Genomic DNA, 27,771 nt, shown 5'->3' with positions numbered 1-27,771 from the left:
ACACTTCTCTCACCCTCTACCCAGAGCAAGATGTGGAGGGTCCTGCACTTTCTGAACTTCCAGGGCCAGGATGGTACTCGCAGGGCAACTGGACACAGCTGCACTCGCTGCTACAGAGGTTAACAGGGAAAGCCAGTCCAAAGGTGCTGTCCCTCTTCACTCAACTTGCCACTCCTTCAATTAGCGAATTTCAACCTATCACTGGATATGATAATGTTGCGGATATGGGATTTGGCCTCCATATCCGCTTGTAAATATTCCCCTATTTCCCCAATACTCCCCAACTATCCCCAATCCCCCATTCCCTCGTCCCATTGTCTGTAAACAACACTCTGTAGAACCGACCTTCCCCTTTTCCCCCCATTAACTGTCGTGCCCAGGTCCACCGCATCTCACGTAGACAACTTTCGGACATCTTGCTAGTTATTCTTAGTCCATGTCAGTTAAGGACTCGTTTCCATTAATTCTGACTCTTCGTTGCACCAGAATGTGATTGTATGGCACCAGTAGTGAGTTTAGGACCTCCCCATACCTCCTCCCATCTTCCTCATGAAACGATAACAACAACAACAACTACAACCACAGCGGGGGCGGCGCGGCCGCGGTGCGGGGAGTGTGCGTCCTCACACCGGCTTGGTTAGCCGCCATTGCCATGTGCGCCCACGGGGTTACCACGAAGGGGCTGGCTGTCAGCTCCTCGTCAAGGGCGGAGCCCGGTAACCCCCGCACCCAATAAGAAGCAACGGGCCGATTCCATCTGGGGCGGAGCTAACGAGCCGAGGGCGTGTCACTCCCCGCCGGATATACGCAGCGACTTACCGGACGTGACGTCAGATGCGCCTCAGCCACAAAGGAGAAACAGACGCCACCTCCAGCGCGACGAGACCTCCCGCATCTCTGGACCGGACCGGACCGGGTCGATTCTGCCCCTGCGCCAAGGTGCACCTTAAGCCTCGACTACCTGCCCTTCCTTGCCATCAATCCCCGTGTGAGTCAGTCTTGTCCTGTTTATCTGTCGTCTGTCGGGGTTACTATAAGACCGTGATTAAGTGCCTACCTTACTATGCTGTCTCTCTTGTCCTTGTAATCTAACGTTCCGCAATATTATAACCTCCTCCGGAGGTCTTGAGAACTGTACCCCTGGTGTCGTGTCATTTAATCCAGCCGTTGTGTCCTTTCCTCAATTGATTTAGCGTAGCGCGACTCGGCCAACGTTCGAGTATAATCGGGTAAACTGTGCAGACGCGGTCATACCAAACCGCTCGGTAAACCAACATCCACAACCGCGTCTGTAACATTTGGTGTCAGGAGTGGGATTCGGACCTGGGACTAAATTCAGTTAGGCCCAAATTTTGGAACACCAATTGTACCATTAGGGTAACATTTTGGTGTTGGGAAGTGGAATTCGATCCGGAGCGCGTTTCACGCGCTCAAAATTATAACGGCGAAATTTGATTTTGTTTTACGAAAATAAAAACCCGAATTTTGAAAGTCGCGCTATGGCAGACCAAGACGGCTGGGTTCCGGTGGGGGAGAGTGAGGCAGGGTCGATCCAGGACCAAATTGAGGGACATGAGGAGAGCGAAGCAGTGAGGGTAGCAGACGCACGAAATGGCGCCTCGCACATGGCCACGGCGACCACGCCCGCGACCGTGGTAGCGCCGCTGGTGGATTCGAACCTTTTCCTCCTGCAAATGAGGGCCCTTATGGAACAAATGGGGAACCGGATGGATGCTCAGAGTGAGCGATTGGAGGGCCAAATGGGGATAATGGGAAACCAAATGGGGGTAATGGGGAACCGGATGGTAGCTCAGGGTGAGCGATTGGAGGGCCAAATGGGGGTAATGAGGGACGAAGCGAGGGGTACCAGCGAGGGGTTAGACAATAATTTTAAGGAGTTAGACAAGAAATTTGGGAAGTTAGACAATAATTTTGAGGGGTTAGACAACGGGATAAAAGAGGTGAGAAATGGGTTAATGGGGATAGAAAACAGAATGGCCGCTCAAGAGAATCAAATGGAAGGGATGCAAAAGGGGTTAGAGGGGTTAGAAAACACCATGGAAGGCAAATTGAGGGACACGAGGGACCAAGCGGAAAGGGAAGTTAAACAAATGGGGCAGCAGATAGAGGGGGTCAGAATGGGGGTAGAGACCAAACTGGATGCTCACAGGGAGGAAATGGAGCAGATGAGGGTGGCATCTGGGCAGGAGATGCAAGTGATGGGAGAGGAGATCAGAAGAGGTGTGAGTGAGGAGGTCGGAGGAGTGCGCGAGGAGGTGAGGCACTGTAAGGAGCACATGGAGAAGGAGGTGAGAAAGGGGACTGTAAAATTGCAAGGGGGCATAGAGGACCTGACGCAGGAGGTGGAACAGCTGACGGAGGGACAAAAAGGACTAACGGAGCAGGTTCAAAGGAACACTGCGGTATTAGGAGGGTTGAAAGCGACACAGAAAGAACTAAAAGACGACTTGATAGCGACGAAGAGGGAATGTCAGATGGTACGTGAGGGACTGACAACGAGGTTGGACGAGGTGATAGAGGTAATGGAGACGAAGGACCGGCAGGTGAGGACGCACATGGAAACGGTCAAGGTAGCCTTAGAGGACGAGCTTGAGGAGACGTACCGGGGAATAAAAGAGGTGAAGCAGAAATTAGAAGAAGTGGAAGAAGGGGTGAGCGAAATTAAGAAGCGACGGAGAGGGGATAAGAAAGAGATAAAAGAGGAGATAAAAGAATTGGTCCAAAGTCTGTGTTTGGATCGTGATGATGTGCTCATTAACCGGATGAGGGATTCGCAGGTGATGGAGGAGAAGCGAAGAGGAAGAGGACCCAGTGTAAGTGGTGACCAATATGGTCGTGCGTATGATGCGCCAGGGGATTTAAGAAGCTTGGGGGTCGAGATGGACCCGGGTGTTCGTGAGAGGCCGTTGGTGAAGTGTGCGACAGGTCTGGTGTGCGAAAAAGGAGGTGTGCGAGAAAGTCCGACTCTGGGGTGTGTGAGGAAAAAGTGCGTGCCAAGGAGTGAGGGTGCTGGCGAGAGTGAGTCGGTCGTAGCGCGTGTGCGAGGGAGCACATGGAAGTGCGGTGTGGTAAGTGTTACAGAGGGTGTGACGGGAGAGTGTGCGCAGGAGTGTGCGCGAGAAAGGTGTGTAACGGACGGGTGCATGGGGAAAGCGCATGCTGTCAAGAGTAAGGGAGAATGCACGCCTGTGGTGAGTGTTACAGAGGGTGTAACGGGAGAATGTGCGGAAGAGTGTGTGCGAGAAAGGTGTGTAACGGACGGGTGCATGAGGAAAGAGTGCGCTGTCGAGAGTAAGGGTGAGTGCGCTGTCAAGAATGGAGGTGAGAGTAGTGAGAGTGACACGGAGCGTGAGTTGGTTGTGGCAGGTGAGCGAGGATGTACACCTGGAATGGAAGGATGCACACCTGGAATGGTAGAGCGTGTGTGGGAAGGCACATTTGAGTTGGTAGTGAGGCACGTGGTTGGGTGTGCGAATGAGAGCACACCTGTGATTGTCACAGAGGAAGTGACCGAGGAGGGGGCGCGAAGAGGTGTGTTGGTGAGGTGTGCAACCAACGAATGTGTGCCAAAGTGTTCGGTGGTCAGGTGTGTGACCAAGGCTGGGAGTGGAATGAGTGTACCGAGGTGTGTAAGGAAAGGTACGAGGAGCATGGAGACGGCTGGATGTGTGAGCAAGGAACGGGCTGCGGGGTGTAAGCATGCAGGTGAGGCATCGAAGGTAACCGGGTTAGAGGTTAGAGCGACTTTTAGTCGAATCGGGCCCTCGGTGCGTGCTGGGCCTCGCTTTGAACGGCCGCGTCCGTGCTCCACTAGGCGGAGCGGGCGGCTGGATAGGAAGGGTCGTCATGGCGACCACTTTTTGTTGAGGCATTCCGGCAGGTCGAGATCGAGCCATGGGATGGCTCCACGCCGAGGTGGTGCGTGGGATCTCGGCCCGGGTAAGCCCCCGTCCCTGCACCGAGTGCCGGACGCATCCAGCCGCTGGCACAGAGCAACCCGCATTCATGGCTTGGCTTTACGAAGCCGGGCTTTGGACAGGAATTGGCGCACCGAGAGGCATTAGTGAGTAGACGGGTGATGAGGATAGTGTTCTGGCCCCAAAATTAGAGAAAAACAAAATTTGATGATTGGCAAAGGATTGGCAGTAATGATTGGCAGATGATGGGCAGTGATTGGCCAAATTTTTGATTTGTTGAAATTTGATGTGCAAAATTGGTAGTGAGTGATGGGCCCGGTGGGTAAAGGTGGCATCCCTGCCACCCTTCCCATGGTGGGGCAAATGCGCAATAGATTATGGGGTGTATGGCAGTGAAAACTAGCCCGGGTGGGTTAGGATATTGGTAGGGATCTAGCGAAGATGACATTAGGTGACGTTAAGGTTAGTTAGTGACTGATACCTGTAGTGGGGACGCAGGTAGATTAGTGTGGATTATAATGACGAGGGAGCGCAATAGTTTAAAGGGACGACTGGGAAGCGCAAGTTTCAGAGGGGAGTAGTTAGATGAGATGATGCTGTGTGAGAACTGAACAGGTGTGTGGAGCAGTGTGTGGAGTAGTGAGTGTTGTGGATCAGCGCGAATGCGCTTGGGGAGAGAAGGGTGCAGGCGGCACCAAGAATGAGAGCACAGGTGTGCAAGTACAGGTGTGTGGAGAGAGTTGGAGTAAGTGGTATGGAGTGGTGTGCATGGTGCGAAGGTGTGAATGGGGGAAGAGTGGACCCCCATTACGGATACCCGGGGCGGGTAGTGTAAGTGTTAGGTAGAGGGTATAGGTAAATTGTGGTTGGATATTGGCATTTGTGGTGCGGTTGCAGAATGGTGTTGTGGATGGGTGCATTAGTGTTGTGGAAATGGCTGGGCGTGTAGCCTGTTAGTGTGTGTAGTTGGTTGGGCACTCCACCACTGTGAGGATGTCGGCCAGGTGAGGCCGCAGGTGGGCTCTGGGAGCCGTTAGTGTCAGTGGGTGCCTGAGGATCCCGGGTGTGGATCGGGTAGCCCAGTGCCAGAGAGGGCACCGAGTGGGGAGAGCGCCAGAGGGCCTTCCCCAGGTAGTTAGGTTAGGGTAAGGAGCAGGTAAGCTCGGAGGCAACTGCAGTGGTGGAGGTGTGCAGGTGGGTAGACCCGCTGGGAGAGGTACACGCCACAGCCCAGAAATTGTGCGAGGGCACCGGGAGATGAATCGGGGGAGTGAGACCCCAAATTGAAAAGCACCACAGTTTGGTCAATGGGAATTGGTTTTTAGAACCCATAGTGTAAGAGGGCCAATGGTTTGGCAGGAGAAAGACCCCGGGTAATGTAAAGTTGTTAAAGTCATTTAGGAAATAGTTAGGATTGATGAACCTGTCGCACCATACGCAGCCACCTACCTGAGGTGATGATGATGACTCCACACCTGTGTTTTCTTTGTTCTGTTGCAGGAAATGAGAATTGCTGTGAGGATTTGTGAGACGCATCACGACGTGGATGAGACATTGGGGTGATTCCATCTCTCCCTCCCTAGGAGGGACTGATGATGAATTGGTGATAGCAAATTATGATGTTGAGTTGAAAATGGCAAATTTGATTGGTTAGGAGGGAGAGAGGACGAATTTGGTTTATGGGAGGAACGGGGAAGACAGTAGGGACGTTTGTTGATTTGTAAAGTAGATGTTTATGGGTAGTGTTGTGTTTTGTGGATACAGTAAGGGGTAAGGGAGGGGCCATGTAGGTTACCTGGTGGGGGAGGGGGGGAGCGGGGGGGGGGGGGCGTACGGTAGGAACGTACCTGTCTCACCTGGTTCCCATGTGCCCCCAGTGTGCATTACCTTACATTGCGTGCACTTTTGCGCCCTTACCACCTTACTCACTTGTCTGCTTCTTTTGTCTCCCACCTCCGAGGATCTGGCTTTGGGGCAGAGAGAGAGGTGCTGGCTCCGCAGTTGTGGGCCTGCACTTTCGCTGCTTGCTGCCTGGATCGATACACCATATGGACCGCAATTTTGGTGGCCACCCACAATGGACCGCAGTCTTTTGCGGGCAAGCACCACCCATTGATGGACCTATGGGTCAACGTGGCACCTATGCCATACAGGTGAACCACTAATAGTTGGCCCCCTGACGGCCACAATTTAGAAATGGACGCGGTTGGCGCCTTTCTTTATTTTTGAAGGGAGCCAGAACACCAAGTGCACCACACGAAGGCAAGACCAGCGGCAGAACATCGGCCGGCTGCGACACCACACCATGATTATTAAACATTTTATTGGTGCACCGGATGGTGCTGACTGTGTGATGGGGTGGTGCTTTTGGTGCTTGGAAGGGGTGCTCTGCACATTATTAAAGGCCGTAAGGCCACAGAGCACTCGTGGGTTGGTGTATCGATGCTGGCATGCGTGCTCTCTCTATGCATAACATCTGCATGTGTTCCTCCAAAAACAGGTCCTGGATCGTAGTGTAAATATCAGCGTAGTCTTGTGTAAATAATGCTCCCTACCGGCTGTATGTTTAGTTTGCGAATTCTTTCCGCGATTCGGTTATCCTGTGGGTGTGTTTCTGTGAGGAGAAGGGTGCAACGTCGCAGGGGGACATATTTACTCATTTGTGAACATCTGTAAAACTGTCGCACTCAGGGTAGAGTTAATAGTAGAGGGAACTACATCTGAGTGCCACACTAAAGTAGGTAAAAATTTATCGGGTCGGGACGCCCCGAGGGTAGAGAAGGGTGCAATGTTGCGGATATGGGATTTGGCCTCCATATCCGCTTGTAAATATTCCCCTATTTCCCCAATACTCCCCAATCCCCCATTCCCTAGTCCCATTGTCTGTAAACAACACTCTGTAGAACCGACCTTCCCCTTTTTCCCCCATTAACTGTCGTGCCCAGGTCCACCGCATCTCACGTAGACAACTTTCGGACATCTTGCTAGTTATTCTTAGTCTATGTCAGTTAAGGACTCGTTTCCATTAATTCTGACTCTTCGTTGCACCAGAATGTGATTGTATGGCACCAGTAGTGAGTTTAGGACCTCCCCATACCTCCTCCCATCTTCCTCATGAAACAATAACAACAACAACAACTACAACCACAGCGGGGGCGGCGCGGCCGCGGTGCGGGGAGTGTGCGTCCTCACACCGGCTTGGTTAGCCGCCATTGCCATGTGCGCCCACGGGGTTACCACGAAGGGGCTGGCTGTCAGCTCCTCGTCAAGGGCGGAGCCCGGTAACCCCCGCACCCAATAAGAAGCAACGGGCCGATTCCATCTGGGGCGGAGCTAACGAGCCGAGGGCGTGTCACTCCCCGCCGGATATACGCAGCGACTTACCGGACGTGACGTCAGATGCGCCTCAGCCACGAAGGAGAAACAGACGCCACCTCCAGCGCGACGAGACCTCCCGCATCTCTGGACCGGACCGGGTCGATTCTGCCCCTGCGCCAAGGTGCACCTTGAGCCTCGACTACCTGCCCTTCCTTGCCATCAATCCCCGTGTGAGTCAGTCTTGTCCTGTTTATCTGTCGTCTGTCGGGGTTACTATAAGACCGTGATTAAGTGCCTACCTTACTATGCTGTCTCTCTTGTCCTTGTAATCTAACGTTCCGCAATATTATAACCTCCTCCGGAGGTCTTGAGAACTGTACCCCTGGTGTCGTGTCATTTAATCCAGCCGTTGTGTCCTTTCCTCAATTGATTTAGCGTAGCGCGACTCGGCCAACGTTCGAGTATAATCGGGTAAACTGTGCAGACGCGGTCATACCAAACCGCTCAGTAAACCAACATCCACAACCGCGTCTGTAACAATACTATCAACCAAAACTATGCTTACTTATCAAATTGCCAGCATTTTTGTCCCCTTTGATATCCAATTCTATTTTCACGTGCACATACACAACATGACCAAAAGTATGTGGACACCCCTTCTAATTAGTGGATTCGGCTATTTCAGCCACACCCGTTGCTGACAGGTATCTATCTATAATTCCAGTAATCTCTGTGTGCATGTCTGTGTGTATGTCTGTGTGTCTGTGACCGCTGTTTCTCGACAACCACGGGTCCGATATACTTGAAACTTGCCAGGTATATTGCTGGGGACCCGAGGATGTGCCTTTTCAAGGTTTCATATTAATCGGAGAAGTAGTTACCGAGCTATGTCCAAAAAACGATTCAACCAATCAGAGAGCAGCGAGCTATCACGTGTGCCGAACGTGCCGAACAGACTCTGCCTCGGACGGCACATTTGAGAGCGTATTCATTTATTTCACGTTGGCAAACTATGTTGGCGTTAAACTATGTTTTAAAACTAATTAAAACTAATTTGCGATTCATCGTAACTGCGATATGCGACCTTCCGGACAGTCAAATGAGGACGTCACTTCCGGACTTACGGATAGTCATAGTGACGACGTACTGATGCTGAACGTGGCGAGCAGACGCTGCCTCGGACGGCACATTTGAGAGCCAGGTATTTATTTGACGTTGCAATCTGTGTTGATTGTTGTAAGGTACGATCGATTGTAGTACATACATATTTATATTTTGTACATATTCATTACGGGCACGTCACGGGTACGGTACGGGTACGGTACCGGGTACGGTACGGTTACGGGTACGCCACGTACGGGCACGTCCTAGTATATAATAAAGCACACAGCCATGCAATCTCCATAGACAAACAATGGCAGTAGAATGGGCCGTACTGAAGAGCTCAGTGACTTTAAACGTGGCACCGTCAGAGGATGCCACCTTTCCAACAAGTCCGTTAGTCAAATTTCTGCCCTGCTCGAGCTGCCCCGGTCAACTGTAAGTGCTGTTATTGTGAAGTGGAAATGTCTAGGAGCAACAACAGCTCAGCCACGAAGTGGTAGGCCACACAAGTGCAGAGAACGGGACCGACCAGTGCTGAAGCACCGAGCACGTAAAAATCGTCTGTTATCGGTTGCAACACTCACTACGAAGTTCTAAACTGCCTCTGGAAGCAAGGTCAGCACAACAACTGTTACTCGGGAGCTTCATGAAATGGGTTTCCATGGCCGAGCAGCCGCACGCAAGCCTAAGATCACCATGCGCAATGCCAAGCGTCGTCTGGAGTGGTGTGAAGCTCGCCACCATTAGATTCTGGAGCAGTGGAAACGCGTTCTCTGGAGTGATGAATCCCGCTTCACCATCTGGCAGTCCGACGGACGAATCGGGGTTTGGTGGATGCCAGGAGAGCGCTACCTGCCCGAATACATAGTTCCAACTGTAAAGTTTGGTGGAGGAGCATTAATGTTCTGGGGCTGATTTTCATGGTTCGGGCTCGGCCCCTTAGTTCCAGTGAAGGGAAATCCTAACACTACAGCATACAATGACATTCTAGAGTCTAGACGATTGTGTGCTTCCAACTTGGTGGGAACAGTTTGGGGAAGGCCCTTTCCTGTTTCAACATGACAATGGCCCCGTGCACAAAGCGAGGTCCATACAGAAATGGTTTGTCGAGATCGGTGTGGAAGAACTTGACTGGCCTGCACAGAGCCCTGACCTCAACCCCATCAAACACCTTTGGGATGAATTGGAACGCCGACTGCGAGCCAGGCCTAATCACCCAACATCAGTCCCTGACCTCACAAATGCTCTTGTGGCTGAATGGAAGCAAATCTCTGCAGCAATGTTCTAACATCTAGTGGAAAGCCTTCCCAGAAGAGTGGAGGGTGTTATAGCAGCAACGGGGGGAACAACTTCATACTAATGCCCATGAATTTGGAATGAGATGTGTTATGTTTGGGTGTCCACATACTTTTCGTCATGTAGTGTATCTTGAGCAGGTACAACCCTTAGAATGAATGAGTAGCTGAAGTGATAGATTGACAGCTGAAGGGTAGAATGACAATACATGTGGACTCGCTTGGCATTCTTCCACCGAGACAAGATTGGTTCATTCCTTTTCCTTCTGGAGTGCTTGTGCTGTCGTACAATGCCGAAAGCTTTGCTTTGAGTGCCAAAGCAAAGCCAACCCTTTTAATGGGTAGAGCAAGTGCTATGTTGGCTTGTGCAGATGGGAAAGGAAAGTCAAAATATGGAGAGAAAAGGAAGGCCACACCACAAATGCTCTGATTGAATGAAGGTTTATTTTGAGTAAACAGTGCCTATCACACTCGTTTGCGCTCATTCACACATGATGAGAGTTTCACAAAAGTACGGGTACTTCTATAACACTATTACTGCCACGTGTGCACTTTGTAGAGATGTCCTCCATGTTTCCTGATTGGGTGTGCGCACTGCGCATTTGCAGAAGTGCTCGTGTTTTAATCATTACTCTCAATTGCACGGTGGAATCGTGATCAGGACTACTTCCTCTATCTGTCTTGTGATTCCAATGTCCGTGATTATTTTATGCACAGGTTGCACACATTCTGTTAGAAATGTTTTCCTTGTTACACTCAAGTCTAAACTCAATGCTTTCTTGCTCTGTTTTCTAGCCTGTTAACTGTATTTTGCTGTAATGAAGGGTTAACTTCCAAAACGCCAGTTCTCCTCACTTCCCACAGTGCTGAGCATGTTTTGATTAATGGCCTTTTGATTTCTTTAATTTCATGGTCTATTTTGGTGTTGGCAGAGGTGATCTTCAAAACAAAGTTCATCAAGTTCTGACTTCTACTATTTCCAATCTTTGAATGTCTTCTCAATTCCCATTTCCTCAAGCATCTTGAATCCCAGTCTTCTATATGACCATCAATATGGCTTTCGCAAGGCAAGATCTACCAGTGATATCCTTTCTTACATTATAAATGTCTGGGCTTCTTCTCTGAGACATTGGGGAAACCTTTGTTGTAGGCCTTGATATTTGATAGAGTTTGGCATCAGGGTCTGACATCCAAGTTCCCTCTTTTGGCTTTCCTTCTCCACTCTGCTCTCTCATATTGAGCTTTCTTTCCGACTGCTCTATTTCCGTAATTGTTGATGGTTCAACATCTCCCTCCTTATCATCAGGGGGCGTCCCTCAGGGTTCTGTCCTGTCTGCAACACTCTTCCTTATTTTTATCAGAGATCTTCATCCTTCTACAAATAACCAAATGCACTTTAAAAGGCTTTTTTCAATTTCCTCTAAAATTAATTCCACTTCAAAAAAAAATTCAATCTCTTACAGTCCTTCCTTTCTACATTCTCTAAACTCACCTTCATTCCACCCCTCCTCTATCGTTTTCAAACAGATCTCTGACTTGAAAATCACAATAAACCCAGTTTGTAATATATGGTCGTTTTTCATTAATCATCCACTTTCTAAACTCCCTCCTCACCCCTCTCCTCCGAAACTCCTCCTCACCCCTCCCCTCCTAAACTCCCCCTCACCCCTCCCCTCCTAAACTCCCTCACCCCTCCCCTCCTAAACTCCCCTTCACCCCTCCCCTCCAAAACTCCCCCTCACGCTTCCCCTCCAAAACTCCCCCCTCACCCTTCCCTTTCAATTCTACCCCCTCACCCCTCCCCTTCAAAACTCCCCCCCCCCACCCTTCCCCTTCAAAACTCCCCCCTCCAAAACTCCCTCACTCCTCCCTTTCAATCTTCCCTCCTCCCCTCCTAAACTTCCCCTCCCCTTCAAATCTCCCCCCTCCCCTTCAAAACTCCCCCGTCCCCTTCAAAAATCCCACCTTGCCCCTCCCCTTCCCCTTCAAATCTCCCCCCCTCCCCCGCCATCTTTCTCCAATTCTCCCTCCTCCCCACTTCCTCTCCCGTCTATCTCATACCTCCACCTCCTCCAACGTTCGACTTTGCTCTGCCTCCCCTCAAACAACCCCTCGCTGTGCCTCATCCCATCAAACCTTTGTCCTCCTCATCCTTCCCTTTCTTCTAGCTCTTCTGCAATCTCTGACACACGATCAACAGCTCTCGTTACCTCCCCCTCTCACCCCATCTTGCCCTACCCCTACCCTCCCCTGTCCTGTACCCAATGCTCCCCCTCCCTCTTCATTAACGGTATGGACTTCAAACAACCGGGGCCTTCGCTCAAACCTGATTTATCTCTCCATTCAGGTTGCTTCTGACAAACCAGACGTAATCTGCTTAACAGAAACTTTCCTCCTTCAAGATGTCTGATTCCTTAATATCTCTTCCTGGTTACTCCCTCCTCCGGTATGATAGACCTGAGCCTCGTCCTGGTGGTGGGGTTGCTATCTTTATCAAAAACTATCTTCCTCACTCTCCTTGCACTGCACTCTCTCCACCCCTCCCCCAGGAGTACCTCTGGCTACAGCTTCCTCTCCACTCCCACCTTTTGTTCATATGTGTTCTGTACCGTACGTCCTCCAAACAGTGATGACTCCTTATACATTTCACTGTCTGACAACATGGACCAACTTCTATCCACTCATCCCAACTCTCTTCCTCATATATGACGACTTCAACTGTCATCATGCCAGCTGGCTGGGTGTGGGTGTGGGCCCCGGATCTCAGTCAACTGAGCATCTTCTCTTCTAGATTTGGTTATGACAAACTTTCCTGCAAATGTCTGCTGCTCTTCTTCTGCTCCAATCGGTTCTTCTGATAATTTGCTTGTTGAAGTGGACATCTCTCTGGCCATTCTCAAGAGCCTCCTCAGCATTGACGAGTCTGACATTTCACTCAGGCCGACTGGCATGGTCTTCAAGCAGCCATCAATCATCTGGACTGGTCTCCCATCTCGACTGCCTCTGACATCAACTCTTCCTGGGAATTCTTCCAAAGCAAACTGCTCTCTCTCATGCATAGATTTATCCCATCTCGTCTGCAGTTGTCATACCATTCCTCCTGCCCATGGTACACTGAATCTTTGGTGAGGCAGTTGCCCTGAAACAACTTGCCTTCACCTCATGGAAGGCTAATCCAACTGAAGGTAATCTCAGTTCCTTTCACAAAGCTCGGAACAAGTGTGTGTCTACTGTCTACCCTCAAGAGAGCCAGGAAGCAATATCTCTACTCTCAAGACTGAACTCTCAAACCTGTCTCCCTGCTCCAAATCATGGTGGAGTCTGGTCAAATCTGTTTCTGGTGTTTGTTCCCCCTCCATCCCTTCCCTTACATCAAAAGGCTACAAAGCCGACTGTACGTGACAAAGCCGAAGGCCTCAACTCTGTGTTTGCCTCAAAATCTTGTGTCCCAAACCCATCTCTCTCTGTACCCACCTGACCCAGTCGTACCCAACTGCTCCTGGACTCTGTGTCCTCTCCTGACAAGGTGGAGAAGTTTCTGTCAAACCTCGACGCTGATTCTGCAACTGGACCAGATGGCATCCTAAAATCCTGCTCTGCTGCTCTTTCACATCCTCTCTCAATTCTCTTAACCCTCTCTTTTGCTCAAGGTCATCTGCCATCTGCTTGGAAATCTGCCAACATTACCGTTTTACACAAGAAAGGTGAAAAAACAGATCCTTGCAACTACAGACCAGTCAGCCTGCTCCCAATAATGAGCAAGGTCGAGGAATCGATCATCGCTTCTGACAAATCCTTCCTCTTATCCAATGGATTGATCTCAGATCATCAATTTGGATTCAGACCACTCTGGACCTGCTTCTGCTGTCTCAACAATGGATGGAGGTCCTCAATGCCAAACAGGAAATCAGAGCCGTCGCCCTTGACATATCTTGTGCCTTCGATATGGTCTGGCACCCCGCCCTGCTCACCAAACTCTCCTCCTATGGTATCCATGGAAACCTCCACGCATGGCTTGCAGACTTCCTTTCTGCTCGCAGTCAACGTGTGGCCCTGAATGGAATTCTCTCTTCTCCCTTTCCTGTTCAGGCTGGAGTTCCCCAAGGTAGTGTTCTGGGCCCTGTGCTTTATCTGGTCTTAATGATCTCTCTGACTCTCTGGAAAATCCTCTCTTTTTCTTTGCTGATGACTCCACTCTCTGCCGCTCCATATCCCAACCCTCAGACCTGCAGGCAGCAGCGTCTTCACTCTCCGCAGACCTGGACAATATCACAAACTGGACAAACAAGTGGAACATGTCTTTCAATCCTGACAAATCTCACACTCTCACTTTGTCTCTCCAAAAGGACCGTCTGGGCAACCCTCCCATCTACTTTCTGAACAATCCTCTTGAAGAAGTTGTCACTCAAGCTTTTGGGTCTCACTATCTGCCATGATCTTTCCTGGGAAAACCACATTTCCAAGCTGGCCTCCAAAGCCAGTCGCCGACTGGGCATCCTCCGTCATGCGAAGTCCTTTCTGGGAACTTTTGAGCTCCTCACCACATCATCCACAGCTCAATGGAATACTGCTCTCCCCTCTGGGCTGGTGCTCCTGCCTCACACCTAGCTCGGCTTTACGCGGTTAAAACCAAAGCATTCAGAATCATTGGAATCTCCCGCGATGAAGCTAATTGAGGGCCTTTCTCTCTCTCTCACCGCAGGCAGGTAAGGTGGTCTTTCTGTCTTCTACCGACTCCACTCCGGCCTTGCTCCCCCTGCTCCGTGCTCTGTCCCCCAAATATTCCTGCAGGACGCACAAGATCTGCCAGCAACCCTCTTCTGGTGAAACTTCCAAAATCAAGACTCTCTGCTCACCTTCACTCCTCTGGAACAAACTCCCACACTTTCTTCAACCCCTCTCTTCCATCCAGGTCTTTAAAACAGCTGTTCACCACCATCTCTTATCTTCCCCCATCCAAAACCTTGATCTTTTCTACCCCCGTTAACACCCCAAATCCACCTCTTTAAATCCCCAACTTCTTTCCTGAAATTCCTAGAAGTGTTCATTTGCTTCATGCCATGTACCCCTCCCTCCTCCCCCAGCCCTCCCCCTCCACAGATCTACCGACGTCCCTGTTCTCTTCTGTTGTTGTGCTTGTGTGCTTCCCTCTCTCCCCCTCTTGTCTCCCGCTCCCTTCATTGCATGTTTTTTTTTGTGTCTGTGCATGTTTTCATGTTCCATGTGTTAGCTCTTACACGAGCCTAGATTCTGTATACAAAAAAAAAAAATGCACTTGTATGCTGATGACTCAACATAACATTCCTCCATGTTTTTTTCCCCATCTGCCCCTTCTTCCCTCACTTGATCCAAATCTCGTTTCATCGCAGCCACCTCTTTAAAATCGGATTTGGACAAGATTTCCCAGTGGGGTAAATGTAATCGGGTTACGTTTAATGCTTCTGAAACTCTATTTCTTCCAATCCCTCTCAAACTTAAAAAAAAACACATTTCAAATCTGGCCTCCAAAGCTAGTCGCCGACTGGGCATCCTCCGTCGTGCGAAGTCCTTCCTTGGCACACCTGAGCTCCTCACCACATACAAGGCTTTCATCCGCAGCTCAATGGAATACTGCTCTCCCCTCTGGGCTGGTGCTCCTGCCTCACACCTAGCTCGTCTTCACGCTGTTGAAACCAAAGCGTTCAGAATCATTGGAATCTCCCGCGATGAAGCTAACTCCAAGGGCCTCTCACTCACCGCAGGCAGGTTGGTGGTCTTTCCGTCTTCTACCGACTCCTCTCTGGCCTTGCCCCCCCCCCCCCCCCCAGCTCTCTCTGGGCTCTGTCCCGCAAATATTCCTACAGGTCGCACAAGATCTGCCTGCAACCCTCTTATGGTTAAACTGCCAAAATCAAGACTCTCTGCTCACCTTCACTCCTTCATTCCTCTTTTCTCCCGCCTCTGGAACAAACTCCCTCACTCTCTTCAATCCCACTCCACCCTCCAGGTCTTTAAAACAGCTGTTCACCACCATCTCATATCTTCCCCATCCAAAACCTTGATATTTTCTATCCCCGCTAATTTCACCCCAATTCAACTTTTTTGAAATACCAACTTCTGTCCTGGAAGTCCTTGTGTTTTATACTTCTCCCCCCCCCCCCCCCTTCCCACGCCTCCTCCCCCCAAGCCCTCTCCCTCCCACACATCTCCCTGCTCTTAAATGTTGTGTGCTCTCAAGTGTTTGTGTGCTTCCCCTTCTCTTGTCTTCCGCTCCCTCTTTTTATATATTTTGTTTGGTTTATTTGTTTGTGAAGTAAATGTCAGCTCTTTCACGAGCCTCGATTCAGTATACCAAAAAAAACAAGAAAAAAAAACTCAACTCTCCAATTTCCTTTGAAAGCTCCACAATTACACCAAGTGATTCAATAAACCTACTAGGTATTACCCTAATTTCAAATATATTCTGGAATCCACACATTACACAAATAGCTAGTCTGCCTCGAATAAACCAGGAGTCCTGTCCAGATGTCGAAAATTCTTCTCCTCTCAACAGTTGCTTCAACTATATAAAGGATTGATTCGTCCTTGTATAATAATAATAATAAATCTTTATGGTCCTACATTCAGAGAAATTATTCTATAGAGTGCTGCTCTCACATCTGGGGCGGTTCTAGCTCCACATACTTACTGGACAGAATTGAATCCAAAGTAATCCGACTTATCAACTCTCCCAATCTGACCTCAAAACTCGACCTACTCTAATTACGCCGCAAAGTTGGCTCTTTCTCTTTTCTACAGCGATTACTTCGTTTTCTGCTCCAAAGAACTTGCTGCTTGTATACTTCCGCCGTTAGCGAGACCATGGAATACTCGACAAGCCACTACACACGATTATTGTGGCCATTGGGAACTCAAGCGTGGGCCTTTATGATGTTTGTTTCTTCCCCTCCACTGCCAAACTCTGGAACTCTTTACCTTCCCATGTCTTTCCAAACACTTATAATTTTCCCCTATTCAAAAAGCAGATTTTTTTTTTTTTACTTCCTCAAAAACTCATGGACTATTCTCTCTTTCTTCACTTTTCTATCAATGCAGTTATTTTATTTAAGGCCTGGCCTCGATGAGGACTTAATAGTCTGTGACTGGAGCCTTCAACATTAAAAAAAATTGATGTGTTGTGGCTGAACGCATGGCAGGAGGATGCCTCTAAACCTCTGAAGGCTCTTTTTCCATTTACGCCAGGATGAGTGGCTTCTCATTAAAAATGTTTTAACATGTCCTTCCTTTTCTGCAAAGGCCTAATGTCAGTTCACCAATTCAGATTTAGACCAGGTCACTGCCTTGAACATGCTGCTTCTACCCCCCCACCAATGGATGGACTATGGAGGCCCTCAATGTCAGACATGAGATCAAGGCCATCTCTCTCGGCATATATTGAGCTTTCAATACAGTTTGGAATCCTTAATTGCTCTCAAACTCTCTTCCTATGGCATGCAAGACTTAATGACTTCCTCTACACTCGTAGCCAACTTGTGGCACTCAACAGAATCCTCTCAACCCCTCTAACTGTTAAGGCCCCAATTGGGTGTTCTGAGTCCAGTCCCATTCCTAATATTTGTCAATGATCTCTCTGACTCTGGAAAATCCTCTTCATTGATTTGCTGATGACTGTAATCTCTGCCATGACATCCCTCATCCTTCAGATAGACAGGCAGCATCTTCCCTCTCTACAGATCTTGATGGAGTCCCAAATTGGTTAAACACTAGGAATATTTCTTTCAATCCTGACAAACGTCACCATCTCGCAAACCCTCACATCTACTTTCTTAACAATCCTCTTGAAGTTCAGCCACTCAAACTCCTGGGTCTCACTATCAGCCATGATCTTTCAATCCACATTTGGAAGTTGGCCTCCAAAGCCAGCCGCCGACTGGGCATCCTCTGTCGTACAAAAAGTCATTCCTAAGCACACCTGAACTCATATCCACCTCCGAGGCAGGCTTCCATCCACAGCTTGGAGTACTGCTATCGCCTCTGGGCTGGCATTCCTGCCTCACATATTGCTCAGATTGATGCCGTGGAAATCAAGGCCTCAAGTATCAATGGAATTTCCTGCAATGAAGGCGAATCTATTGGCCGATCACTTTCCCCATTGCAGCCAGGTTTGGTGGTCTTTGTCCTCTACCCCCTCCTTTCTGGTCTTGCATCCTCTGTTTTTCCATGCTTTGTTTCTGCAGGGCACACGCGGTCCACAATCAACCCCCTTCTGGTGAAACTACCTAAATCCAGACTGCTCACTCATTTGTTTCTCTTTTTTGCCCACCTGTGGAACCAACTTCCACATCCTCTTCAATCTCATTCTTCCCTCCACGTCTTCAAGACAGCTGTTCACCACCATCTCAGATCGTCTCCAATCCAAAACCATTATTTTATTTGCTACCCCTGTTAACTCCTCCCCTACCTCAAGTCCACCAACATCCAAATTTCCATTCCTTCCTTCCTGAGAGTTTCCTTCTGCATCCATCTGTCCACCCTGCCCCTCTCATTCCTCCCCACATCCCTTAGTTGTCTATATCCCTCTGTTTTGTCCTTCAACCCTGCTGTTGGTGTTTCCCCCCTCTCGACTGTTCCTTTTGTTCGGTCGCACCCAGATCCATTCAGCATTCAAACTCTTCCATGATTCTTGAATTTGTTTACAAAAAAGATCCAATCATCCTGTGCAGTGTAACACAGCAAAAATGCATTTGCATGAATACTTGGAAATAGTAAAACTTTGTCAATTGTGTGCAACAGATGGTGTATGTTGGGGACAGCATAAGATGCGACATTCTTGCAGCTAGTCAGCGTGCCAACCTGGACACAGTCCTTGTCCTGGAGGAACTGGTAGACACAGTGTCTGGGAAGCAAGGACTGGATTGCAAAGTTCAAAAGAAGTTGGACTTAGAAGGCAACAGCAGTGGAGTTTCTATCCAGAGGGAGCCTCCATGCAAGAGAACAAAATGGAAGAATATTCCACTGACAAATACGGTGAGTAATTTGCACAGAATGTGTGCCTTTTATATGGCGAACGTCAGTGCTTTGCTGATATATTGGGAACTCTTCCCGACTGAGAACCTGCTAAAGGTCCACAGACACAGAAAAACATTTTTTGATGCGATATTGATTTTTAATTCTCAATTTTTTGGGAATGTTAGTCAGAAAAAGGAAACCCGTTGGGTACCGCCCCTAAAAATCACGATGGTCATGACATCATCTGCGTGACGTAATCAAAGGCAAGGTTGTCTCGGCAAGCAACAGATAATGGCAGCAGATAATGGATCTCGGCACTCACTTCAGTCATCACTCATCAGAAAGTGAATTTGATGAAGATCATCCTGATCAAAAATCCTCGGATAGTCAAAATCATTGTAAAAACTACCTACAGCAAAACGATCCTCGAGATACGTAGCGGGTCATGTGAGTAATCAAATTGCCGTTTTTGGGGAGGAGGGGCCAATCGAGCATAAAAGGACACCAAAAAAACATTAATATCTTCCTTTCAAGATATTTATTCAAAAAAATTAACAACGATTAAATGTTAAGTGAAGCCATATCTATTAATTAAACCAAACATGATGTTCTGTGTCTCTGGCCCTTTAAGCTCTGCTGCTGATACCTCGCCATCATAATGCAGGTCTGATTTAATTGAATCCTCAAAGTCTACGTGAAGAGCAGATTGATAATGGATGCTTGCAGGCTTGCCTGAACCTGTGGGGCAATGTCACCTACAGAGAGCATGCAACCTCAAATTGGCAAAAGCCTAGCGCCAGCATATAGACAATACATATTTGAATGATGGAGAGCAGTCGTAGCCAATGAAGACTAATAAAAGCTGATATTGAAAAATAAACCATTGCTGATATTTGGGGAGGAGCTAGAGTTCAGCATCATTGCCATTTTGGAGTAACAATGTGGATGATGGTCCCAAGCAATGTGGTCATTATGATGTATGGAATTTTAAAATCAACTTGATTGATGGACCTTTCTCGAACTTCAGTAGTTGTAGAGATGACTTCAGCAATTAGACGTTTCCATGAACAGTTCAGGAAATATCTTTATTTGTAATTTATATTCTTTTCAAGAAACTTTATTGGAAGAAAAAAATCTCGTGTACCTTCTAAAAAATTCAGAGTTGTTTTGGATATTGTATTTTTTCAAATTATCAAGTTTTGTGTGCAGGACAACGGGTTCTGGGGTCCCATGTTTTACGATGGGGGAATTGCAGATGTCAATGACTCGTCGCCAAAGGAGACGTTCTTCCATGCTGTGATGGAACAACATGCCTCGCTTGTCCTGCCCAGTGTCGAGGTGTTGGCATGTATGTCTATCAACACAAGTATCTCTTCCTTCAGAACATCGAGGTGGAAACGTGCTGATAATCAGCAAATCTGTAATGGCATAGACAGATTTGGATTTCACTTTTGACTTCAAATTCAGAAATATTTTAATTGGATCAAAGTTTGCTCTTTTATTTAACTCCTTCCCTTCTCCCCACACACCTACCTACCTCTCCCCTCCCCCTGCCACCACAACTCCAAAATCATATCAACCAAGGATATTTGGGACTGGTTTAACATGAAAAAGTCCATTAACCTACATGTTGAGTTTGATCTTCACCACTAGCATGTTCAGCTATGCTTTTTAGCCCCCGTTGGACCTAGTCTGAAATGGGGGCTTATGGATAGGGTCTTTTCCGTGCGGCCGTCTACAACCATATCTCGGACATGTATGGATGGATTTTGTTCATACTTGTCAGAAAGACGATACTTGATGATACATATGCACATCTTCTTTTTTTGCGATGCGATCAAAGGTGGTCGACTGGTGGTCGTTTTAGTTGTAAAGAAAACCCGGTATTTAACACGTCAACTATTTGTCTCAGACATGTATTGATGGATGGACTGAAGGAAAAGATGAACAAGTGGAAGGAATGTATGGAGACAAAAGGTCTGAAGGTGAATATAGGAAAGACGAAGGTGATGGCAAGTGGTAAAGCATGTGGTGAGGTGGAAAGAACTGGGAAGTGGCCATGTCCTGTGTGCAGGAAGGGTGTCGGAGTGAACTCCATTCAATGTACAATGTGCGCTGAGTGGGTTCATCAAAAATCTAGTGGTCTGAGAGGGTCATTAACCAGTGTGGCAGCTACATTCAAATGTAAGGTGTGCACAGAGGGAGCTGCAGATGAAGGAAATGTTGGGTTGGATCTTGGAGACGGCATGAAGCTGGAAGGTGTGAAAACATTTTGCTACCTCAGACATGCTGAATGGAGAAGGTGGATCAGACACGGCAACGGTTGCAAGAGTGAGATGTGCATGGAAGAAGTTTCGGGAACTGAGTGGCGTGCTGATGAGGAGGGGAGTGTCGTTGAAGCTGAAGGGAAAGGTGTATGCTGCATGTGTGAGAAGTGTTTTGATTTATGGGAGCGAGACATGGGTCATGAATGTAGAGCAGCAACGAAGGCTGGAAAGGGTGGAAATGCGAATGGTTCGGTGGATGTGCGGAGTATCGTTGAGAGAGAGGAAGACAAATGATGAATTGCGAAAGATGATGGGAATAGAGCCTGTGATTGATGCTGTGGAGAGGAACAGGTTGAGATGGTTTGGTCATGTGTTGAGGAAGGATGAAAGTGACTGGTTGACAAGAGTGATGGAAATGAATGTAGAAGGAAGTAGAGGATGGGGAAGACCGAGAAAGACTTGGCTAAAGATGGTGGAAGAAGAAATGCGGGCAAGGGGGTTAACAAGGAGAGATGCAGAAAATAGGGCAAAATGGAGAAGATTGTCATGGGGACCGCGAGGCTAACCCCCGCTCTAGCAGGGAAAATGGCCTTGAAATGCATGTTGTTGTTTGTATGTATTTACCGATCTTGTTCAAACTTGGCACACATAATGAATGATGGTGTACATATAAAACGTCATTTCCTTTTTGAGATCAGATCCAAGAAAGCAGACTGGCGGCCATTTTGTTACTTAAACGTGTCCTAAACAATTTCTCAGACATGCATGGACCGATTTTGTTCAAACTTGGCACAGACAATACATGAGAGTATGCATATGTAGAATATTTTCTTTTGTAATCCAACCAAAGATGGACGACTGGCGGCCTTTAACTCCGTACAGCAAAATTACTAAAACCACGGGGGCTATGACATTTGTCTTTTTTGTACACCATTCCTTTCCTATTCCATGTCCAGGCGATGCATGACACTATCACCGGGCACCATTATTCTGTTTCTCAATTTCTCGGTATTTGTTTTCCTTTAATTTCTGGCATACAATTTCCATGGACAGAAAGATGATTGTGTACATAGGCAAGCCTTTGCGAACAAAATACGCATTTTCCGTCGACGTAAGCAAGTCACATAGTAACAACGTAATTCCTTGGCACATCACACAAATGAAAACGTTTGTAAATAGATTCCAATCCTGTGAAGTAGATGTCGTTAATTTTGCCATGGATTTTGGTTCATTTCTAAATCTATTCCAATCCCATGAAGTAGACGTCGTTAATTTTTTCATGGATTTTGGTTCATTTCTAAATCTATTCCAATCCCATGAAGTAGACGTCGTTAATTTTGCCATGGATTTTGGTTCATTTCTATATCTATTCCAATCCCATGAAGTAGATGTCGTTAATTTTGCCATGGATTTTGGTTCATTTCGAAATCTATTCCAATCCCATGAAGTAGACGTCGTTAATTTTGCCATGGATTTTGGTTTATTTCTAAATCTATTCCAATCCCATGAAGTAGACGTCGTTAATTTTGCCATGGATTTTGGTTCATTTCTAAATCTATTCCAATCCCATGAAGTAGACGTCGTTAATTTTGCCATGGATTTTGGTTCATTTCTAAATCTATTCCAATCCCATGAAGTAGACGTCGTTAATTTTGCCATGGATTTTGGTTCATTTCGAAATCTATTCCAATCCCATGAAGTAGACGTCGTTAATTTTGCCATGGATTTTGGTTCATTTCTAAATCTATTCCAATCCCATGAAGTAGACGTCGTTAATTTTGCCATGGATTTTGGTTCATTTCTAAATCTATTCCAATCCCATGAAGTAGACGTCGTTAATTTTGCCATGGATTTTGGTTCATTTCGAAATCTATTCCAATCCCATGAAGTAGACGTCGTTAATTTTGCCATGGATTTTGGTTCATTTCGAAATCTATTCCAATCCCATGAAGTAGACGTCGTTAATTTTGCCATGGATTTTGGTTCATTTCGAAATCTATTCCAATCCCATGAAGTAGACGTCGTTAATTTTGCCATGGATTTTGGTTCATTTCGAAATCTATTCCAATCCCATGAAGTAGACGTCGTTAATTTTGCCATGGATTTTGGTTCATTTCGAAATCTATTCCAATCCCATGAAGTAGACGTCGTTAATTTTGCCATGGATTTTGGTTCATTTCGAAATCTATTCCAATCCCATGAAGTAGATGTCGTTCATTTTGCCATGGATTTTGGTTCATTTCGAAATCTATTCCAATCCCATGAAGTAGACGTCGTTAATTTTGCCATGGATTTTGGTTCATTTCGAAATCTATTCCAATCCCATGAAGTAGATGTCGTTAATTTTGCCATGGATTTTGGTTCATTTCGAAATCGATTCCAATCCCATGAAGTAGATGTCGTTAATTTTGCCATGGATTTTGGTTCATTTCGAAATCTATTCCAATCCCATGAAGTAGACGTCGTTAATTTTGCCATGGATTTTGGTTCATTTCGAAATCTATTCCAATCCCATGAAGAAGACGTCGTTAATTTTGCCATGGATTTTGGTTTATTTCTAAATCTATTCCAATCCCGTGAAGTAGACGTCGTTAATTTTGCCATGGATTTTGGTTCATTTCTAAATCTATTCCAATCCCATGAAGTAGACGTCGTTAATTTTGCCATGGATTTTGGTTCATTTCGAAATCTATTCCAATCCCATGAAGTAGATGTCGTTAATTTTGCCATGGATTTTGGTTCATTTCTAAATCTATTCCAATCCCATGAAGTAGACGTCGTTAATTTTGCCATGGATTTTGGTTCATTTCGAAATCTATTCCAATCCCATGAAGTAGATGTCGTTAATTTTGCCATGGATTTTGGTTCATTTCGAAATCTATTCCAATCCCATGAAGAAGACGTCGTTAATTTTGCCATGGATTTTGGTTTATTTCTAAATCTATTCCAATCCCGTGAAGTAGACGTCGTTAATTTTGCCATGGATTTTGGTTCATTTCGAAATCTATTCCAATCCCATGAAGAAGACGTCGTTAATTTTGCCATGGATTTTGGTTTATTTCTAAATCTATTCCAATCCCATGAAGTAGATGTCGTTAATTTTGCCATGGATTTTGGTTCATTTCTAAATCTATTCCAATCCCATGAAGTAGACGTCGTTAATTTTGCCATGGATTTTGGTTCATTTCGAAATCTATTCCAATCCCATGAAGTAGATGTCGTTCATTTTGCCATGGATTTTGGTTTATTTCTAAATCTATTCCAATCCCATGAAGTAGATGTCGTTAATTTTGCCATGGATTTTGGTTCATTTCTAAATCTATTCCAATCCCATGAAGTAGACGTCGTTAATTTTGCCATGGATTTTGGTTCATTTCGAAATCTATTCCAATCCCATGAAGTAGACGTCGTTAATTTTGCCATGGATTTTGGTTCATTTCGAAATCTATTCCAATCCCATGAAGTAGACGTCGTTAATTTTGCCATGGATTTTGGTTCATTTCGAAATCTATTCCAATCCCATGAAGTAGATGTCGTTAATTTTGCCATGGATTTTGGTTCATTTCGAAATCTATTCCAATCCCATGAAGTAGACGTCGTTAATTTTGCCATGGATTTTGGTTCATTTCGAAATCTATTCCAATCCCATGAAGTAGACGTCGTTAATTTTGCCATGGATTTTGGTTCATTTCGAAATCTATTCCAATCCCATGAAGTAGACGTCGTTAATTTTGCCATGGATTTTGGTTCATTTCGAAATCTATTCCAATCCCATGAAGTAGATGTCGTTAATTTTGCCATGGATTTTGGTTCATTTCGAAATCTATTCCAATCCCATGAAGTAGACGTCGTTAATTTTGCCATGGATTTTGGTTCATTTCGAAATCTATTCCAATCCCATGAAGTAGACGTCGTTAATTTTGCCATGGATTTTGGTTCATTTCGAAATCTATTCCAATCCCATGAAGTAGATGTCGTTAATTTTGCCATGGATTTTGGTTCATTTCGAAATCTATTCCAATCCCATGAAGTAGACGTCGTTAATTTTGCCATGGATTTTGGTTCATTTCTAAATCTATTCCAATCCCATGAAGTAGACGTCGTTAATTTTGCCATGGATTTTGGTTCATTTCGAAATCTATTCCAATCCCATGAAGTAGACGTCGTTAATTTTGCCATGGATTTTGGTTCATTTCGAAATCTATTCCAATCCCATGAAGTAGATGTCGTTCATTTTGCCATGGATTTTGGTTCTTTCATTCAACACTGGTGAGCATTTTAGTGGTATGTCATTCTTTTTGAGATTCCTGAAATGTGAGATTTATTTATTTATTTTCCTCCTTCAGCTGTTCCACTGAACTACAAGTTCCCTTGCACATCAGCATGTCGTGACTCCAACGCCAAATCCTGTTCTAACGAATGATCCAACCTCTTCGTGGAAGAACATTACAATGACCCACCACGTCTTTACTTTGTTTACTTGTGCTATAATAAATGGAACAAACCTGTTTTGTACTGGACTGTAAGAAACAGGTTCACTGCACTCTAAGAAACAATAAATGTATCTTGCATATTTCCGTACTGTAAGAAACAAAATCGTTCCATTTGCCATAAAATTAATATTGTTTACCTGAAGAATGCATTTCTCTTCTATTGTTAAGATATTGGCAGCTGTGCTATGGATTCGTCCTGTCTTCTGTTTCCCAAACCCCTGTATTTGCCATGGTTGATCAGACTAATCAGGTATAAGTTATTGGAAATGTTTTATTCTGTGAAATGTTTTGCCCTCATTTGCAACTTGTATTTAGTTTAGTTTTTTTTTTTATCGCATACATATTGAGCACTTTCTCGAGCAAGCGTCGTCAAGAGCTTTATTTGTACAAAATGCAAAATGGAATGATTGAATAGCAGGTGATGGACAATGCTGCTCATCATGTAAGACCAACAATACTTCAAGTCTGTCATGGGTTATATTCAATGTGTGGTTTTTTTTTGGGGGTGGTTTTTTTTTGGGGGGGGGGGGGGGGGTTTCTAAATAAAGCAATTCCACCAAGCTTGTGCGTTAAATTACAAGTTCTTTTTCAGGGTGGTGTAAGAGACATTCCCTTTGCAAGTTGTGCCAAGAGATCTTGAGATGTCCATTTAATAGGCATTCCCCAAGTATTTTTGTACCAGCCCAAGCAACTTCAGAAGCATTCAGCGTTTTTACCATTGGTCTTTCCATCGATTAACCAAATAACACAAAACATCCACATGTAGATATGTCCCTCTGGCCTTTTCATGAAACTCTGTAATCCAAATCGATAAATTAATCAAAGTGGGTGAGCAGACCAAAACCAATGAAAGTCACACTGATGAGCAACTTGGTGCTGTGTATAAGATTTACTTTACAATGGGTGTAATGTGATTCTCTCCTGAATATATAAAAACCACCTTTAGAGGCCATTTTCCCCCGCAAAGTGAGCATAAGGTGAGAGCAGGACCAAATTTAATATTTGTAAAATGTCTGTTCATGGGCTTGAGGGGAAGTTCAAATTACCTTGTTTGGAGAAATTTGTGTTAAATTGAGATCTGGCAGGTAAGTCCATCTAGTTTGCTTGCACCACAAGTACCCGTGTTCATTGGGAAGTCAGACAGGCGGCGAGTTGTATCCACCTTCCCGCATCCAGCGGTTCAATAGGTTTCTTTGTCTCCCTCTGGCCGATCGGCCGCTGCTCGCTGATTTTGCACCTGCTGCTGTTTGTTGTACAAATCTGCTACCTGAAGCATGCAATGCATATAATGTCAAATGAGATCCGGCAATCAGCATGCTTAAACACCGCATGACACCTGTTCATTTTTTTTTCTTTACAGGTGCAAGGCTCAGAGGAGCTGAGCATTTAATTATAAAAACAAAATTGTTTTGATGCAACTGACATGCGAGGGGGGGATGAGGGAGGTAATACTCAAGGCCATATATGAAGGGGTTCAATATAGTGCATTGGGTAACGAGAACGGTAATCCTAGAGTGAAAAGTCTCCTCGCGTGCTCATTCTGAACAAAAATACTATCATTAACTGAACACGCTGCTATTATGACCCATATACTCGTATCATCCATGCACCCTGTTACGTCACACATATTGCCATTACCCGTAGCTTTATGGATTAATTATTGGATATTTAACAACCACGTATGCATGTGAAGGCTAAATTGTGTCGATGGTGAATATAAAAAAAATTCAAACTATATTCTCCATGGCTCGTCGATTGTACCTAAAGTTTTGCATCGATCTATTAAATGATTCTGGAGAGGGTTTTTTAAACGTTTTTATTTTCTATCCAATATGGCCATCAGACTACCTTACAGATGACGTCATAAATTTAATTCGTCACTCATATCGGGTCATATAAAAGATATGAAGTTTAAGATTTTTCAGACAAGGATTTTGATTGAACCAAATTATGGCTGGAATACCACTTAGCCGACGATGCCATCGTTATCATCCTATATAACCCAAGTGGAGTTGATAACATACGCCATTTAAAAAAATTTCTTCAAGTGGTTTCGGAGAAAAAGATGTCCATTTTTTTTTTCCCCCTTTCATCCAATATGGCTGCCATACCATGTAATCTATGACAGAGTTATCAATAAAATATTCTCCATGGGGAATCGCTCTAATGTTGAAAGTTTCGCATTGATCAGACAAGTGATTGCAGAGAAAAATAATTTATAAGCTAAAATATATACGGTCAGACAGACACGGACGGACAGGGACGTTGCAATAGTCTCACATACCCTAGGGCACGTGACTAATGATTTCAATCTAGTTTGAAAAATTCCTTCATTCATGTAAATGGTAGAAGATGTATAATTCACCAG

At 45.9% G+C, this 27,771-nt stretch overlaps 2 protein-coding genes across 4 annotated transcripts in view; one reads left to right on the top strand and one right to left on the bottom strand.

Annotated features, from left to right (window-relative positions):
• Positions 1-27,121, top strand: part of NT5DC1 (5'-nucleotidase domain containing 1) — a 33,377-nt gene extending 6,256 nt beyond the window's left edge. For both annotated transcript variants that reach the window (XM_078780508.1, XM_078780510.1), the window contains 4 exons: positions 25-143; positions 18,428-18,661; positions 19,853-19,991; positions 25,257-27,121. In XM_078780508.1, the coding sequence (XP_078636634.1) occupies positions 25-143; positions 18,428-18,661; positions 19,853-19,991; positions 25,257-25,333 (569 nt within the window). In that variant the 3' untranslated portion in view covers positions 25,334-27,121. The remainder of the gene's footprint in view (positions 1-24; positions 144-18,427; positions 18,662-19,852; positions 19,992-25,256) is intronic.
• The window catches only part of LIG1 (DNA ligase 1), a 100,673-nt gene continuing 98,669 nt past the window's right edge, over positions 25,768-27,771 (bottom strand). For both annotated transcript variants that reach the window (XM_068122844.2, XM_068122851.2), the window contains exon 26: positions 25,768-26,670. In XM_068122844.2, coding sequence (XP_067978945.2) covers positions 26,584-26,670 — 87 coding nt within the window. In that variant the 3' untranslated portion in view covers positions 25,768-26,583. The remainder of the gene's footprint in view (positions 26,671-27,771) is intronic.

Source organism: Myxine glutinosa, chromosome 1 (genome assembly GCF_964187855.1).
Source record: "Myxine glutinosa chromosome 1, kmMyxGlut1.1, whole genome shotgun sequence".
NCBI lineage: Eukaryota > Metazoa > Chordata > Myxini > Myxiniformes > Myxinidae > Myxine > Myxine glutinosa.
Note: the sequence above shows the minus strand (reverse complement) of the source record. Positions and strands in the feature narration are given on the sequence as shown.